At 40.1% G+C, this 19,660-nt stretch overlaps 1 protein-coding gene across 9 annotated transcripts in view; it reads left to right on the top strand.

Moving 5' to 3' along the window:
• PTPN5 (protein tyrosine phosphatase non-receptor type 5) overlaps positions 1-19,660 on the top strand; it is a 74,257-nt gene that overhangs the window by 13,369 nt on the left and 41,228 nt on the right. For all 9 annotated transcript variants that reach the window (XM_056493707.1, XM_056493702.1, XM_056493708.1 and 6 more), the window contains exon 2: positions 8,407-8,517. In XM_056493707.1, the coding sequence (XP_056349682.1) occupies positions 8,418-8,517 (100 nt within the window). In that variant the 5' untranslated portion in view covers positions 8,407-8,417. The remainder of the gene's footprint in view (positions 1-8,406; positions 8,518-19,660) is intronic.

The raw sequence follows: 19,660 nt of genomic DNA, 5'->3' as shown, positions 1-19,660 counted from the left end.
AAGAAAGATCAAGGTCTTTAATGCAAGAATAACAGAGGAAGTATAGATGGACAGTGACCCAGATCACAGAAACAGCTTTGTCCTGAGACCCATGGATGTAAATGTGTACTCAGATGCTGGGGATCCCTCATTCCTTGGGGGGATGCTGGCAACTTGTATCCCACTGAGATTAAATTCAAGTACACTTACTTGAATCTTACACTTACCTGAAAGATTCAGCCTTAAATGCCTGCCAAAATGTTTTCTGCCTTTGGAGCTTGTAATGGTTCAAAGCTTGCTTTTTTATTTTTCCCAGATTTTAATTTATTTTTTAAATTAAAACATGAAATCCAATCTACTGTGGCACCAACACTTTCTCCCTGCCTCCCTCCCAGAGTCTGTCTTCCTGGACTGGAACCCTGTATATAGTTTTTCACTAGGTTTGAGGTTTGTTTTGCTAACATATGAGGGATTTAAAACCTAAATGCTGGCAAAACCTTAACTAGCCTATTGCAAATGTGTCACTATTCATTAAGGACTCTCTAGGGTGCAGTATGTTCCTTGGTGGATTGGCTTCCTGGAAATTTAATGGCAGTTTGTGAATTGGCATCCAATTTTGTTTTTAGTCTATCTCCTACTACTATAGAAAGCAATTTCGTTCTGATAATTTGAGAAATTCTGTTTTGCTTTGCTTTGCTTTACTTTCATGTTGTACTTTAGGCAGGAGGATGAGTCAGCTGGTGTGATCTTTGAGAAATAGTACAAAGAAAGATTTCTTTGAGGCCAGTTACTCTTCTAGAAATTATGCAGGATATTTATGCCCAGGCATCAGTAACCAGTTGAGTTCCTATCTCACCTGCAGGTGAAGATCAATTAAGTTCAGAAAAGGCACCTGAATGTTACATAGTTTTGGGGGGCTCCAGCTGAAAGAGCTGAGGTGGCCTGTGTAGAAGAAATTATTTTGTCTTGAACTGCTTAAAGAAAATACCATATTTTATAAGATTACTTTCCTTAAAATTACCATTACTGTTTTGTTTTCAACTTGTTTCTTGTAAAAACTTTCCAGTCACTCTATTCTTTGCTGCTTTTGTGACCTATACTCTGGCTCACCAGGAAGCACACAGGTGGGCATATACCTTCTCTGAATTGGCTCAGAATTTCATGACCAGGGCTGCACCACTAAATTGAGTCATGTAGGTGGGAAGGGGCATCATATCAGTGGCTCACTTATGGATAAAGAAAGGGGATAGTTGTGACTGTGCAGAGAAGTGGATGCAGACCTGAGTAAAACCAGTGAAAGAGTGACAGGCCATGTGGCTGGGCAATATCTCCTGTTTTCATATCAAATTTCTCTGATGCAGTCTGCATCACAAGTGTCAGCACTAATGGCCAGAAGGGGTTTGCCCTCTCTGCAGCCTCTTAGAAAGATGACCTTGAATGATTGTGTGGACTTCGCTGGAATTATAAGACTGGACTCAAAACTGGCTCTGTGGATCTGGTATCCTTAATACTCTCAGGAGTCTTAGGCAGAAGACTATAGTAATTTCAATGCTTGCTGTTGTGTTTTGTGCAATTCAGTGAGGGGAAATTATCCTTAGTGCGTGAAGACCAAGAACCAAGGAAGCTATTGTGACCACTTGTAGTGGCAGGCTCTGTAGGAGAGTTTTTGTCTGTTATGTGGGAGGCTTAGATTTCATCAGTGGAGAATTTAATTTCCCCATTTCACCGAGGTTGGATTTTTACAGAACTGTAACTCTATCTTGCAGAATCTGCATGAGAGCAGGGCTGATTTGTGTTGAGACAGATCTCCCACACGGCTGTGAAAACAAGTGCACAAATTCAGAGTAGCTGAGTGTAAATCTGAAGTAACTGTCATGAAGATTGGTGTTCTTAGGAGTTAATCTAGATTTACATCAGGGAAACTGTGACCATAATCTCCCAGGATTCTTCTTCATTAGACTTTAGTAGCTCACTAAATTAATTGCTAATTAATTTGAGATGGTTGATTATTGTGGATGCTTCCCACATATTCCTTCTTACTGTCATCAGATTTAAAGACAGAGCTCCAGTAGATCAGGCCAGATCTTACCCGTTCTGAACTCTTGCTTGTCAAAAGCTGTTCCCTTCAGCTAGGTATGAACACCAAGTGCAGTCAGCAGACATTACACCCAGGAAGTAACTGCAGTACGCTGCAGTCCTTGGGAATCTAAACTTGTGCACATTTGGGTCAAAGCAGTAGGGACATGGCAGCCCATAATGCTGAAGGCAAGCAGAGTAAGCAAGGGGTTTAGAGAAGTCCTGCAAGGTAGTCCCAGATTACCCTTGAAGGCTGGCCTTGCCAAGTTTCTACATTGGAGTGGAGCAGTGTAGACTTTTCTTTGATGTAGGTGCAGTAGTCAGTGTGAAGTGGTTTCACCACTGAGATATCCAAGCAATGGCATGAAATGTACCTCCACTCAAAAATGCTTCTCCCCTTGCGTGTCAGAAAGCAGCTGCTTTGGTGCTTTGTTAATTCTGTACAAAGGAGGTTGTAACGTGAAGTATCTCACAGAAAAATACCAGCTTGCAGTATTCAAGGACATTGAGAGGGAACTGGCCAGAGCTATTCCTTCCAAGTCTGACAACATTGAGGCACCCTTATTCTTCAGATTTCACCACCAGTATTACGCTGGAAAAGCACACCTTTCTTGTATGTTTTTGGTATAGCTCAAATGAAATTGGGATCCCCAAAGGATGGGGTGTCTGATGCTGCTGTAGTCTGGGCAATGAAGTTTTATGACAGCCTTACTTGAAAACTATGTTTAGGTTCTGTTCCAGGCCCCTCCAGAACAAAGGCAGAGCAGGACAGTTAAAGCAAAACAGCTTGAGAGTCTCTCATACCCTTGAAAATAGTGAAAGGATCTGTGCCAGGGTTGAAAGAAAAACTAAATTGAGCCTCTATTCATGAAAAAGTTCCTTATTCTTAAATAAACATGTTGTTAAGTCCCAACAGAGAACATGTCTAAACAGCATGAATTTAAAAGTTGCCCTTTCCTTTATGAATGTGCTTAACAACGTCCCAGTCCCTGGGCTTCACTTTGAACTGGTCTGCCTCCCAGCAGCCTGCAGTTTGAACTGGGAGGGCCTGGTCATGCTGCCTGATGAGCATGCAGTGGAGATGCAAGGATACAATAAATGGGTGATCATCTTTCCTGCCTGCATGCAAAAGTAAAGGCATGGTGCCAAGCAAATATGCGCATTAGATGACTAACAGCTCCCACACTGCCAGTGTAGGCAGGGAATATGCAATGCAGCCACATATGTGTCTCAGAACCATACCAGGTGCTTTTTATTCTTAATGTTTGGTTTTGTTTTTAAATAGGAGTTCAGATCTTTGAGCAGGATGTTTATCTCTATGCACAGAAAACAATATTGGTCATAGTTTTTAATATACGATCAAGTTTTTAGAGCTACCAGCTGATATATCTGTTGTGAGTGACATCAGAATTTCAAGTGACTGCTATAAATGCTCTCTAGGATGGTTGTGCATATCATGTATAATTTTCTGAGTTTACCTTTATTTAGTGGCTAAAAAGTAGCTTTTTAAAGAATGTGAGAATTTTTTTTTTCCAGTGGGAATATTGTTATAAAGTTTTGTATTTAATGTTTGGGTTCCTATTTAATTTTTTTTATTAATGTTTTTGCCTTGATTGAATTTTGATCACTCTTTTTTGGGTAAAATTGGTGGGAGGAATTCACAAAATTATGCTGTAACAAAGGAGTTGAATCTCATTTGATACTTGCTTAGCCTTAGTTTTACAATGTGTGGATGTACAATGAGCTGAATTGTACAGCAATGTCCTGTAAACCCCTGTAAGCAGAGAACAGTTCACCTTAACATCTAATCTAGCAGTGAGCATCCTCTGAAAAGGGTCCCCTTTTCTTTCCCCCAATGATGGCTGATCCACACCCCACCCAACTAATCATTTTTCTGTCAGTTCTGCAAGCAGAGGCAGCCTTGTTGCTGCATAGGTAGCTAAGATAGGATGCAGTAGAGGAAATTGAATAGGATGAAACAAACCCGTCTCTCTCTCCAACAGTGAAAGGTCAGATCATGCTAAATACAAGACAAAGTGAACCTCAGGTGTCGATGGTTTGGGTGGTGGACTCATACAAATTCCTCCAGAAACAGAAGGACCCTCTGAGCTGAGAACTACATAACCACAGAATGGTAGGCAGTATCTTGAGCTGGATCTGAAAAAAAAAAAATGGAGGAACAGGAAACCAAAGGCAGACTCTCAAGTCACTGAGATACAGAGCTGTGGCCTCACAACCAGATGTTTAATGAACAAACCTCTCTTGTTCCCAGAGCTAAAATTTCTTCAAGTTTACCATGTTTTTTACTGACATAAGAATACAGCACTGTGGAAAGCAGACTTCGAGAGTACAGGTAGAGAGGAGAGCTGAAGTCCTCAAATGTTTTCCAGGACACCCTCTCATTGACAGTGGTAGAATCTGTCAGTATCTATTTAGCACTGAGTAACTATCTGATGACAAACTAATTTTTGAGTTAAAGAAGGAACAAAGCCAAATTTTCCTTATAGAGCTATTCGGTAGCCTGTGTAATATGGACTGGTTTCCATTTACTCTATTTTAGACACCTATTTCTTCTTTTTTTGGTCTCTGAGTTAGCATCCAGATCCCTCATTGCTGTTATGTTGGTTTTGCCAGTAAAACTTGCTCTTATGTGGACTAGCAGCTAGAAGGGGTTGTGTGGAATGACAGGGATGGCAGTCCTCAGATAGTCTGCATTATATAAACTGTGCTTTCCACCCAGGTGGTTAATTAAACTTGGTCTTCAGATCCCAAGACAGAAACCACTTATGTGCACACTTCATTTTAATAATGTGTTTCTGTTCCTCTGCCCCAAGAGTCTTAGCCCTCTCTTCTGGTTTGTTCATTCTCAAGAGGGAGAAAAGGGGATGTAAGGACAAAAGAGGAGTGTGTGGCTCCATGTAGTCTCATTTTGGACAAATAGTCTTGTCTAGGGGTTGTAGATTGAGTGAGGGAATATCTTGCAACATCACTATGGATTGTCTGAATGACATGTCCTTTGGAATAGATGCTATATCCTTCCCAGAAGAGGGAAGAAATGAACAGTAGCAATGAACCATTATATAATTTTGTGTTCCATCCTCTGCAATTGCATTACTGTTCTGTGATGGTGCTCCTGAAATTTAACCTGCCTTGTTACCCTGCCAGTGCCAGGATATGTAATACAGATAATTGTGTGTACAATTTTTACTTGCATTTGGGAAGACCATGTCACTGTTTTCAGCAAAAATTAACTTGGTAGCTTAAAAACTTGGGCTTTCCCTCATACATAGCACAAAATAAAAGTCACTCTTGGTTCCATGTAGTCTTAATGTGCTTCTGTGTATTTGCTACCAGAAATTTTGCAATTGCTTCTCAGTCCTCTATGGCGCATCCTCTAGGGGTTTCACACAGCCCAAAATTAGGTGCTGAAATCTTCTTTTAACTTGGAGCCAGATCTTGCTGGCACTTTTGCACGAGTGAGTGCTCCTGTGACTGGTTTTAGCTGCTTGTGTCAGAATAACAAAGGACACACATTTCAAAAGGAAGGTCATGCAGTTGTATTGCCTTTGTTGTTTAATTGCTTTCTGTAAAACTACTTGGCCTTAAAGGTTTTCCCTGTAGTCATGCGCAGATGGAATTATTCTTCTACATCAATGTATAGTTGGTGTAAAATGCTGCCAGATCTCAGCATTGTTTTCACATCAGTTCTGCACTGATAATAACTGCAAGGTGTAAGTTAATTGAGAATAAGCCCTTGTGTATTTTCAGAGGTAGGAGTGATTCCTGCCTTGCTTTAGTGGTATTTTGATCATTCACATGCTGTTGGAGAGACAGAAAGATGGGGCATACTAGGCATTTCTTTCACCAGTGTATAAATACACCTGTCCCTAAGAATGGAATTAAGTATGGAGTCTGGCAAGGTACCTGCAGTGAATGCAGTATACAACAGTAGAAAATAGTTTAAGAGGCAACTCCTTCTTTATAGAAGAGTATAGAGCTTCAACATTAATTCTTATTTGTTTGGCGTCTCTGGAAATGTGATACCAAGTTCTTTGTATGCAATGTGTAAAGAAAACAGTTTTATACCACTATTTGAATATTGTGAAGAACTGCAGGCACTGAGGGAGGTCAAAGAAAGCATTTGGGGCTACTGTCATTGTAAACAGATCTATACTGAAAACTAGGTGTGATCGAGTTACCTTGTGTCAGCTGAGCCGCAGTGACTAAATGTAAACATTCTTACTCTACTTTTTTAAAAGCAAAAACCACTTCTGAATTTTAGCCCTTGTCTTCTGCTTGCATTGGACTGAGGGCATGCAGAGTTAATTACATTTCCACTTAGCAAAAGTAATAACCTTTGCTTGCTGGGCCAACCTGTTCAGATACCAGAGCCCTTCGTGTCAAAACGAGAAGGGCTGTATAGAGAGGTAGAACATCCTTTATTAGATCACTTGGTGTAGTTTAGGGATGTAGTTTGGCCTTCAGTAGTGAGCCAGAAGAGAAGTCTCTTGCAAAATCCAGTTACTCCTTGATTCTGCACCTCATAGCAGCTCTGCTGGAGGGATGAGTGCATTGCAGAGCCTGTTTCTTGGGAGTCGTTGCACACAACTGGCAATTATGTCATTGACAAGTTTGAGGGGCAGTGGGGGTGCTGGTGGTAGACTCAGAACTGCCCACACCATCTTTTTATGGTGCCTTTAAGTTGTTTTGAGTAGCACCTGCTCTGTAAAAGAAGGTTGACTTCCTATGGGACTTGCCTGCAATACATTTTTCTGGTTTGAGCCTGGATGGAAGAAATCACATCAGAAAACTAACTTAATAAAAACATCTAGTTGAAAATAATTGGTTGTCATATTTTCCTGGGACGGAGGGAGAGGTGTTTCTAAGTGGCTATAAAAGTATAAATACCATCTGTATGACATATTCTTATTTTTTTTCTGGTTTTAGGAATAATTTTTGGATTATGTTTGGAGACACACTGTGTACACAGACAGTAATTCTTATTCTTGAGCTTACATACTATGTTTGTATTACTACAAGTGAAAGAGACAGCATGTGTCCAGGCCAGTTTGATTCCTTAGTAATCCCTTGTCCTGAGCAACAGAGGATTGCTTAGTGATAAGATGTGCTATATTGCATTAAGTGATTTTTTTTTTTTTTTTTTTTTTTTTTTTTTTTTTTTTTTTTTTTTTTGAGGAGTGCTCTGCTGTTTTGCTTTTACCTAGATGCTGTCTTCTTGTATACTGGTGTCTTCTAAGAATGTGACTTACTTTTAAACATGTTCTTCTTTAACATACAAATGTGCTGCTATATATATGCAGTCATCCCCTTGTGTCCCAGTGTCTGAGCTAAAATCTGCATACCTAAATAATCTTGGATTTATTAGCCTATTCAGAACAAGAAAGATAATTTTCTAGCCAAAGAATTTCAACAGCACCTCTGTAGGAGAGGACACTTGCAGAGTTTAGTGATTTTAAACTCATGTTCTTAGGAGACTTCTTGATTGGGCTTGTGAGGCACAGTGTATTGGAATCAATATAAAGAGTTCTGTTTGTCTCTGTGGACTTTAGAAGAGACTGTGTATGTTCACAGTGCAAGATCCTTTAGAAGTAGATGAAAAATCACATAAACCTCGAAGGCAGAGCACTTTATAATCTGGACAAATAAGTCATCTCTGGCCTCTCCCTTAGCTGAATGGGTGAAGGAGGAAAAGATCCTTGCAATTTGTTAGGGGTGAATTTCTTTCCACCTGCCTGCATGACCTTCTTTTCCCATGTTTTTGCCATGCTTTTAGTGGCATGTTTGGTGTATGGTCTCTGAGGTTATGATGGACTGTTTCCAAATTATGTGTTCAGTTAGCCCCACTGTGTGACAGGTGTGACACATTCAACAGTCCTTCACAAATAAGGGCTTTTGTCTTATATTTAGACTTTCAAGCCCTCGTGGAGATTTTAGTGAAATGGGGCATTATGATTTCAGCAGAAGGCTTCTTCAGTATGGTGCAGATGGCTCCTGAGAGAGCTTAGTTTATTAATTGCCTCCTTTTCCTTAAATATTAAAACATTTTATGGTATGTACCCTTTCGTCCTGGTAGAGTCAAGTTCCTTTATGCAGGAAGAAAAAGCGTGTTCATCAATCATAATATGGCAATATTATTATTTTTATATATGTTCATCTCCTGTCCATGTTTTACCTCGCCCCACACATCAGTGGGTTGGCTCCTTCTTTATGGATGAACAGCTCGTCATGGCCTTTTGGAATGTATTGTCAAAAAGAATTCTGTGTAAAAGCCCTGAATGCTTCTTAGACATCTGATAGTGTTAAAGCTTAGATTTTTCCTTTATTTTTCAGGATTCTAGTGCATGAAGGACGTAAATGATAATCCCAGAGGACCATCTGTCCTGGAGCAGGCATTGGAACCAAGTTACTATGTGAGTGAAAGGACTGAGTGCAAGTCAGATGGTAAGTAAGACAGGGAAGATAAGATATATCATGCTGTCACTTCAGTACAGATGAAAAAAATCCACCATACACTCTTTAGAACTTATTCTAATTTTCAGGTTTTAAGTGATTTGCAAGACTCAGTCAGCATAGAAGGTCATTTTTGCTAGATCTTTTCATGGTGGAGTATATATTTTAACCTAGCTGTGGTTCTCATCATTCAGAGTCCACTTGCAATTCTTTCTAGATTGGATTTGTAAGGAAGCCTAAAGGATTGAGCCTTTGGCTCTTAAAACTCCTTAGGAAGTCCTTTTAAATCTAGTCCATAGCTGTCTCAAACAGTTTTTTCTTTTTAATTGATTTGTGGTAAACAGTAAGCAAATTAACTTTGCTTAATCATCAAGGAAGTGGGTGTTTTCAAGCCATTCTGGACGTGTTTCTAAACATATTCTGTCTCTTACAGGAAAGTGTCTCCTGTCAGCATAGTGAGGGCTCTTAGAGCAACTAGGGATTTTATTTATTTATTATTATTTTCCCCTTCTGGTTTTAAGGGGCTTCTTCTTCCCCTTGTGTCTTTGCATAGGCTTTGACACCGCCTTTCTCTCATCTTGAGACCAAAATGCCCAGTGTTCATGCACAGAGCCTGGAGGTTGTTCATCAAAAAGATCTCTAATCCAGCAGTGATTACTGACTTACACTTTATATGTGGGCAATACAAAGGGAAGTTTTTCAAGCAGTTTTGTTTTTATTGCAGAATAAGGCGTGGGTAGTTCTGCCTTGCAGAAAATCTTAGCCTGGAAAAACCTGGTGTGGGAGGGGAGAAAGAAAAGATCGACAGTCATTTATCATGTGACATCAAAGTGGAATACTTCCAACAAAGAAACTGTGCTAAAACTTTCCAGCTGAAAGTGAGTTGAAGGTCATGCACTTGCATTCATGGTAACTTGACAGAGTCAGCATGGAAGCATTGCTAAAGTACCATGGAAGGAATTCTGTGTCTGTAGGCTACCCCTGACAAGTGTGCTTGCTGAAAAGTACCCTGGAAAGGTCTCAGTCTGAGGTGAGTGAACAAACTGCTTTTGGCACAAGAGGCAAAGGCATTTACAAAATATCAGTGATGCTGATTTCAGGAAAAGCCCAGGAGTATGAAATTCAGATCCTTGTCTTTAATCTGATAGAAGATGCTCCAATGAATAATTGAAGTAGAAGTCATTCTCCAGGCATTGTCATAGGACTTTAGACTAGCCCTTGTTTCAAACTTGGCAAAAAGAAGGATATCCTTCAGCTGTCAGAAACACAATAATAAGCTTCAGTATTGTACAAAATGCCATGTAGAATGTGGGCAAAGGTCTTCAGTGTTGTATTGCTTAAGCTGATCTATTGATTATATTAATACAAAAAAAATACTGCTTTCATTGCTGGGCATAGGAGCTAATAAAAAACTTCTAAGGCATGGCTTGATTAGAGTAGGTTGGAGTGCAAATTAAAATTCTGAAAGATTCCTTTAGAAACTGTTAGCCAGTTACTACAGATGGTGAAATCATAAAATTATGAACTAGGTTGAAAAATGGTCATTTTAAGTAACCAGAGGTCTTTTTATTTCACAGCACTGCCTCATGTTCACATACTCACATTCAGCACAGTACATGAAGCAAAAAACAGAGAAAGTGAAATTAAACTGGATGGTGTTTCTGGAGGCTTGAAAAGTTTTGCTGTAGCTGCACAGCAGAGCCACGATCTGCTCTTGTGCGAGTGGGAAACAGGATACAGATAAAAGAGGTCACATGGGTCTGTGGGGATGAGCAAAATTACAATGCTATTTTTGAAGGAGTGTGCACTTGGGTTGACAGTTTGAAGTTGAAGCCTTTCAGTCGAATCAAATTTATTCTGCAGTGTGTACACAAATCACTGTAGAAAATTAAACTGATTAAAATCTCAGTTAATCTCTTAATGGCATTTAAGAATCCAAGAGATGATGAGGATGAGGCAGTTTGCAGTGCCAAGGTACACTATCTACAGGTATCAATCAGGGACCCTGATTTCAATAAAGAGTTAAATTTAAAATCAGTCCATTTTTTTTGACAAGCATCTCTTTGGCGAATTATCATGTGCCAGTTTTAGTTCTATCAACCGTATTGATTTAGAACAGTTTTAGTAAAGTCGCTTTCAGTATTATCATATCTTTATTAAGGTCTGGATAAGTTCTTAGTTTTTTAGGGTTTTTTCTGTTAATTCTTCTTGCACTTGACTCTTTCTCAAGCTAGACATGTGGCGAGTTGACTTGACGCTCTTTCTCCTTCTATGCTTTGCATAAAAATTGTTATCTTGTTTCACACTAAGTAAAGGTAATTGTTAAACTGGCATTTGTAATTTAAAGTCTTGACACTGTTGATGGTGTCCCCTGATATATGTTTACTCCTATGCCAGCTCCATTAGCCCAGCCCAGCAGTCACAATATCAAGGATATCTTATTGTTGAATACCCAGGGTATTACTTTGTTATACACACTGGGATTTCATACAGCACTTAAGGGAACTGATTATTTGCTTTCTGAAGAAGTTCCAGTGAAAGTTGGAATTTTTGATACCTTTCAGGCATACTTCATGAAAAGACAACAGAATCATTTGCTGATATGTTCCTGGGTTTCAGTCTTCAAACCTTAATACAAGAATATAATTTGAAAAGTTTAACGGTGTATGGAGAATGATGAGCATATACTGACAGAACATTGGGGCATACTAGGTCCAGAACCTCTAGCAGGCAGGCAGCTGTATTTCAAAGGTAGATCACAGAGTTGGGTTTTTAAAACAGTTTGTCAGTCCCTATGGAGATTGGCATGCCAAAGTCCAAGGTAAATGGAGATTGACATGCTAAGTCCAAGGTAAAAGTACATTCTACCATGTCTCCACTGCTACACAGGCAGAAAAAGAGTATCTCTGGGCTGTCACTTCCCTCCAAGGATTATTCAGAGCTGTTCTGTCAATCCTCCTTTCATAATTCATATTAGGACAGTTGTCCCCTCATTGCTTATGCCTCTGTGTGTAGGACCTACCTTTTAAACTTGTTCTCTGGCAATGGAGACTGTCACAGAATATAAATTTGACCAGATGCTCATTGTTAGAGTGAGGTCTGGGCAGCATCAACTTTTCATCCTTGTTTCCCTGTGTTCTGGTGAAGGAAATATGGGCATACGGACCTGAGGAGAGCAGCAGCAAGCTCCAGTCACAGCCCTGCTCCAGATGGTCATGGAGTGAAGGACTGTGGCTGTAGCTTGTTCCTGCTGTGCAGTCAGATGTAGATGTGGCAGCCTGTGCATAATGACAGAAAACAGGTGGGGAATGGGGGGATATTCCTTCAAGTTGCATTGCTTGTCTTGGCACATCTATCCATAAAGCCAAGTTCCACACCTGTGAGAGCTGACAGAACTGAAGTGTTATCAGTCCCTGTACCTCTTCCCCATGTGGGACTTTCTCAGCTTTTGTGCAGGTGCAAATATCATAAACATCACTTGCAGTGTAAGATTTGGAATGCTGGGGTGTCCTCACACTGCCCAGTTTGTAGTATTTTATATTCTCACAACTGTACCTGGATTTTATTAATTGTGAGTGACAACAGACACATTTATGTGCTGTATTCACAGACCCAATTAGAGGAAGCAAAAGCACATGGTAGGCAGCAGTTTGAAAATCATGTCGGTCTCAGTTTCAAAAACAAATGTGTGGTATTGTCTCACTGTCAATGTGAAATTTAATCCATATTTTTAAGCTGCTTTTGAAAATGAAACTTAAGCCCATCTTTTGAAGAACAATTGAAATTGTTTCAGCAGAACTAGGGTTCTATCTAGGGGCATTGGAGCTTTTGATAATTTTCCTAGGCCTTTTGAGAATCTGGCCTCTTGGTGCCCTAAGTCTGTTAGGCATTTGATACCCACTATCATGTTTCCCACTAAAAATTAATCTAAATCAATGCCTGGTTTCTGCAGTTTTATGTCTGAAAATTTTCAGTGAGAGCTCACAGTTGTAATTGGGAAATGAAAATCACCAAAAAGTTTAACTAGAATTTTTTTTTTCTGTTTCAGAGTTTAGCGCAAGATATTTCAGAGGAGAGGGAGGGAACTCTCTATCTTAGTTCTGTGGTTACTTAATACCCAAGAGGAAGGAAGTTTTCAGTATGCTGTACTTCTTGCATATGCTACCTTGTTTGATTTGAGCTACTGCCAGATACTGTTTTTAGTCTCCACTCAGTCCTTCTGTCAGGCTTTTCACACTCCTCCTCCTCCTGTGGGCTTCTCTTCTATGGCCTTGTATTTATTTTACTTCTTTCCTCTCTTATCAGATATTCCCTTTTCCATTATACACATTATACACATACACCTTCTTTTGACATCTGTATTTTATCTTCTCCTTTCTTCTTACTGCTGTTAGTCCATTGTCTAGCTTAACTGATGAGAGTGGTTGTGTAGGACCCAGTTTAATGCCACAGAACACACATATTGTAAGTCAGAAATACTGAAGAGCTTGTTTCAGGGATGTGAGATCCAAAACAGTGCAGTATTTTGAATTGCACATGTTGATACATACTAAATTATATGCATGCCTCATGGGCACTGATTTGGTGGACTAAGCGATTAATTAATGGACAGACTCATATCATAGCTGAAATAAGCTGAAAATCAGCTGGTAAAACAATTAGTCATTTTTGAGAACAGAACTTTGCTGATGTGTCACATGGTCAGTGTGCAGCAGTTTTATAAACTTAGTTTTTAAGCTTGTTCTTCAGCAATAGGGACTGTCACAGAAGATGAATTTGACACCTTTTGGAAGGCTAATATTGTCACCATATCTCAAACCTCCACTGTCTCTGGAAATCATGGTTTCTTGATCTCTGCTTTACTAGTTTGCTGACTGAGGTGTCATGCTTTCCTTATGCCTGCTGGTGACATCAACATGGGGAGGTGCAAGAAACCTCAACAAACAAAGTACTTCAATAAGGATAGCATTAAGAGGTGAGCAGCTGTGGAGTACCAGCCTCAAGTGTAAGGGGTTTTAATGGTGGAATGTTTTTTTCATTGTATCACTCTTCTGTCTTGGAAGAGAAATCTTGGGAACCTAAGACTTGCTTTGTGAATCCTCTTCTCTCTTTCCACCTACATGCAGTCTGATCTTTGTTAAGGTCTGGGCCTGCTCTGCATCTTCACAAGGAAAACTCTAAAAGGAGAGAGGAGGGGACTGCAAGGATTGAGAAGTTAGAAAAACGGATGGAGAGCAAGTATTGTCTTGTGTTTGGCTGAAGCAGTATTCCAACCCTGGTACCTGAGAAGAGCTGTCAAAGAAGAGATGATCATTGTATGGTCTTACCCATTAGATTTGTTAGATTTCCAACTGCAGTGTGTTGCACCAGGAGATTTGGTTGAATGCAATTAGGGAGTTCCCCGTGGCTCTTTCACCACAAAATGAACCTTCCACCTGAGATCTGGCTGTGTTGCCAAAAGAGAGTCCTAGTCAAGGCATGTTATTGAAAAAAAAACAGGAGGGGGAATCTGCCTTTGTGAACCTGCATTCAGAATGGAATTGAGGAGCTTAAACTCTGCTTAAGTAAAGAAAGGAGAGATTCAGCCACTCCATGAGAGGAACATGGAGTTCTTCAACAAAAGAGTTGAGTAAATACTGACAGGTTTGACTCTTTTGCAGTTCATTTTCACAACATCTGTCATGCTTCCTTTAAAAATACCCAGCCAGCTCTGGTTTGACTATAGATACTTTTCACACTTCCCAGTATATGGAATTGGCATTTTAATTTCACAAACAAATCTACCAGCTTATCAGATTTATCCACCTGCTCATGCAAATGGCAACACAGTAGGTTGTGTTTGTTCTCATGTGGTTTTCATCACAGATTTTTGGTTGTCATTTAAGCTTTGTAGAGTCTATTGTGCTCAGGTCCCATTTTTCGCTGTATCCTATATAATTTCATCCTTGGGATTGCTCCCACCGCTGCAGTAGGTGGTAGCACTGGATTGTTAGGCTGTTCTCCCCATGGAATCTGAATACCTCTTCCCTGTGGGCTCTTGGCTTTCTGTGTGCTGCACCCCACGCTGTGGCAGCAAGCTGCCTGGATATTACTGTTGTGGTTCTTTGCACCTACCAAAGAGCTTATCAGGTGTCCTTAATGACGCGGATCTGCTAGTGCTTTATTTTCAACTCAGCTGTTTAACTGAAAGAATGTGTTATTTAAAAGAGCAATTTCACCTGAAAGTAAATGGCCAAAGGGATTTTTTGTTTTAGTCCCAACAATAGATGCCATTTGCTGTTGATGACTGCCATCATGGCACGCTTTAAGTGAGAACAAACATTCTGCCCCCCTCCAATACACACAAAGCTTTTTCCCTAACAGATTTATTCATTAAGCATATGTTCTAAGACTACAGCTATTACCACTTTTAAATAGAACCATTTTTTCATTGCTTTTCATAGAAAAAATGCTAGTGTTGTGAAAAACCTATTAATGTTCTAGATTCAATTAACTAGTATATTCTGTTAAAAGTCTTTTCTACTTTTTCCTTTTGACAGTAGGAAAATAAATACCATGTGTTGGAGACTGACCTTCAAATGACAGTCCAAAGCTGCTGCTTTGCAGTCTTTAGCAGTTTGAATGCATTTACCTTCCCTCTATGTATGTCAAATGTCTTCTACAGAAATTGAAGGAAAGCTGGTAAGCTGGTTAGACACTATAAGGCTTGGTCCTAACTTCCTTGCACAGGAAACATTCCTGCTGAAACAGGTAAAAGTTTCATCTGACCAATTTTGCTAAGACTTTTGATAAGAGGGATGGCACTCCTGAAAGACACTAAATGCCTTCCATTTTGTATGCATTCTGTGGAAGACAAAGATAAATACAGACCTATTTTTCAGAATAGGTTATTTTTCTTTCTGTCAGATTTGTGCAGGCATTCTCAAAATGGCCCCTTTTAGCATCCTGTGTCCTCACTGGTACTGATGGTTCTGAATGTCCTTTGCCAGCACATTGAAGAGCCTGTGTTATTTTCTGTATGGAAAAATGCTTTTGCAGCAGCTCTAAGGTGAGACTTTCTTTGTTCCTGAGGTTTTTTTTTACACACTACTAAAGTGCTGCTCCTATTGGATGCACATATGGATTTAGGGATACTATTGTCTGTTCAGCTGATAAGATCATTTCAAGATCTGTGGAAATGAAAGGATGAACTATGATGTTACAGTTATCCCTCAAAAATAGGACTTGATACTGCCCTGCTTATGCTTTTGTCTTTTGTGCTTCTGCTCAGCATGTCTGAAATAGATCACAGGGCTTTTACCTGGGCCATGGATAAAATGTAACTCTTGCCCATTCTTTTTATGATCTTCCCAGCATAATTAATGCTCCTGTGGTGATTTGACCTTTGCTGGAGGCCAAGCACCCACCAAAGCTGCTCTGTCACCCTCTCTCTGAATTGAATAAGGGAGAGAAAATATAACAAGTGGCTGATGAGTTGAGGTAATGACCATAAGAAATCACTCACAAGTTACTGTCACCGGTAAAACTCTGGGAAATCAGTTGAATTTATTGCCAATCAAAATGAAAGCAGGATAATGAGATGTAAAACAAGTCTTAAAATTGTTCCTACCCCTCCCTCCTTGGTCTTAACTTCATTCCTGATTCTCTGTCTCCTCTCTCTTACTGGTTCAGGGAGATGGAGAGTGGGGGTTATCAGTCAGTTTATCGCATCTATTTCTGCCACTACTTCCTCCTCATGAAAGAGTTTTTCCCCTTGTCCAGCATGGATCCCTCCCATGGCAGGCAGTCCTCCATTAACTTCTCCAACGTGAGTCCATCCCACAGGCTGCAGTCCTTCATGAACTGCTCCAGCATGGATTCCTTTTGTGGCTGTGGTCTCTCAGGAATAGGGTGCTCCAGCATGGGATCCTCTCTCCCTGGGTGTGCAGGTCCCCCTGCCAGGATCCTGCTCCAGCATGGGCTTACCATGGAGTCATGACCTCCTTTTGGGCATCTCTCTGCTCTGCTGTGGACTTCTCAGAGGCTGCAGGTGAATCTCTGCTCCTGTGGGCTGCAGGGGAGTCCCAGCTCTGGCATCTCCTGCACTGACGTGGGTGTCTGCAGGGCTGTTCCTTTCACGTATTCTCCTTTTTTTCCGTGGCCAAGTTTACTTCTGTGCCATAACTTTATTCTCCTCCTTAAACAGATTATCCCAGCAGCATTCCTATTATCTGTTGTGCTTGGCCTTTGCCAGCTGGCTGGCATTAGAGCTGTCAGACATGGGGAAGCTTCTCAGAGAAGCCATCCTTGTAGCCCCCCACACCCTGTGACCAAAACTTGCTACACAAACCCTTCAGGAAAGGACCAAGCAGTTTTGTTGTTAATAATTGGCATTGGAAGATGAGGGGTGCAAACAAAAAAAAGTTCTTTTAGTAGAATCTTGAAGTAATGTGGAGGAAGACCGAGGTGGGATGGTTTGGAAGTGCTGCCACTGGTCTTTAGAAGCTAAGAATGAGATTTTCAAGATTACTCAGTACTTTATTCTTCATCTTGAAGTCAGGCGTGGGAGGAGACTTGGTATGAGGCGTTTGGCATCTCCTGTTAATGCAGATGAAGTGTTCTGGATAGCACAGCAGAAATGCAGCTCTGTGGATGAAGTTTTGCTTCCCATTGACACATGTGGTCACCCACCCTTCAGAAAGAACATCCTAAAGGAAGCAATTCCAAAATATGTAACATACACAATATGTTTCAACATGGAGACAAAACTGTGGGGCAGCTAAGAGTCCCTAAGAATATGTTTGGTGCCTTTTTAGTGACCTGAATTATAAATGTTATGAAATCAGGAGTTTCTGAAAAGAAAGAAATGCTCTAATCAAGACCTGATGAAACAATGTTTAACAGTTCTGATTTGTGTTGCATATTTGAGAAAGTAAATTTCTGTCTTTCCATTCTCAAAACAGGACATCCTCAGAAAAAGGCATATGATGCCTTTTAAACCTGAAGCAATGAGAGGTTCTAAGTATGCCTCCTTGGTATGCCTGCCTCCCATAGATGCAGCACACCATGCAACTCAGATCATTATAATTTCTGCAGCATTTGCTGCAGTACAGAATGAAAATCTCAAGGCTATCTGTGATCTCAGTCTGGAGCCAGAAGTAGAAACGCTCTGCTTATGCAGGATGCAAAATGGTGTTTGCTTACCACCTTGGTGACCTGTTGATTAATGTCAGCTCTTGTTATGGTAACTCAGCATGAGGCTGTGTGATGTGAGGTGGAGTGGAGCTCTAGGATACATGAGTCCATGAAGGTTTGTTTCTTTGGATTGTTTTGTAGAGTGGAGCTCACAATTCCAGAACAAGTGGTGCAAAATCTTCCCGGAATAATCGCAAAGCTCATCACCAGCATGTGCTTTTTTCATGTCACCTTCTCCAACAGAGAGCTGTAACAACTTGTGCATGTCTGCTTATCTATCTAGACAAAACATTGCTCAGTGCATGTTTCCTCCCTGGGAAGAGGATGAGAAGGCAAGCTGTTGCATCTTTTTAGTGTACTATTTAAGGCTGTGTATCCATGTTGACGAGCACAGTATAGGAACCCAGACAGACTAGACACGGGACTGTTACCACTTTCTACTTGCATTGTTCACTTTTCTTGCTTCTGTAGGGATAGATAGAGAGAACTATTATTCTTGTGGCATTTTAGTAATCTAAGCATGTCTCTAACATGAAGGAACTACAGTTACAGAGGTAGCAGAGTACTGAACTGGAAACTATGATACTTAATTGTGCTGAATGTCCATTAGGGCCCATAATGGTATAGCCTTGAATGAAAATAGGGCTCTAATACAGAGATAAAATTGATCCTGATTGTGGATGTCCACACCTTTATCTCTACAGGTGTTTATTTCAAAGCCTAAATTACAGGGTCTGAGTGATATTGTTGTTTTCTGAGGAAGCCAAGCAGTGCAAGCATAGCCTTTTTAAATGCAGGAAAGAAAGTAAAATGCTTATCCTTGGCATAATACCCTTGGGGCATGTATCAGGTTTGTGGCTGAAGATGACTGTTGAGACTGGTCATGATATAATTTACTTGCTCAGGAAAAAAATAATGTCTTTGAAATCAATTTAATAGTGGCTTTCCTATATGTTTTTTGTGAAGACTCCAGGGTATAAGATTTGCGTCACTTAGTAAAGCAGGCTGTCCCCAAATGAATGACATCAAAATGTTCCCATTTGAACCTGGCAGGAAGCCAGCAAATCACCCCTCTGCTTCAAGGTGCAAAACCTCTCATTCACCAGAGCAGAAAGCAGATCTAATACCTACAGAATACCTGGCCAGTCCCTGAGGAGACATTAGAAACACACATTAGCATTATGACTGTAGAAGTTATTAATTTAACAAAAGAAACGTCCTCTCTCTCTTTTTTTTTTTTTTTTTTTTTTTTTTCCAAGAGAGGATTATGGCAACACCAATACAGATTATAATAATATGAATAGCAAATACTTTCAAAAGTGTGTGATACTAGTATGTGCTTATTTCTCTTAATTGTCAGAGTCACTCTTTTATTGAAGAGGATGTTTGTCTGGTTCTAAACTATTGCTATTCTTTGATTATGCATTCAGGCACATTTAAGTATATCCTGCAGTAAAAAGTGTAAAGGCACAAAAATTACAACTAGGGTTTGGAAAGGAAGAGTTGGTTATTGTTTGTATCTGCATCGCTGAGCCACTGACAGTTCTCCCTGCCTGTGTTGCCTGTGCAAGGCTGATTCATGAGCAGTCTAAGCTTTTATCTCTTTAACTCTGGTATTACAGAGCTGCATGGTGGGTTTTGATTTTCAGTGTTAAAGGGAGCTTGCAGCCTGGGATTGATTTGGGACAACCAAGCTTGTAGTCTGTATGCAAAAGCTCAAGACAGCCCCAAAATTATCACCAGGCATTAGAAACTGTTCAATGAAGAAAATAGTATAACAAAGAAATCTATTCTTTATTAAAAAAAAAAAAAAAAAAAAACGTAAAATTTTATTCAATACTCAATGGTAATCAGATGGACCTTCTGTAAGAGCGTTAAGAGAAAAGGAGAGAAGACAAAATCAAACAAAAGCTTTGAATTGAGCCTGATTGAAAGATGGCAATTACGGATTGTGTGGGTG

This window comes from Oenanthe melanoleuca, chromosome 5 (assembly GCF_029582105.1).
Source record: "Oenanthe melanoleuca isolate GR-GAL-2019-014 chromosome 5, OMel1.0, whole genome shotgun sequence".
Taxonomy (NCBI): domain Eukaryota; kingdom Metazoa; phylum Chordata; class Aves; order Passeriformes; family Muscicapidae; genus Oenanthe; species Oenanthe melanoleuca.
This window is presented reverse-complemented; position numbering and strand designations above follow the sequence as displayed.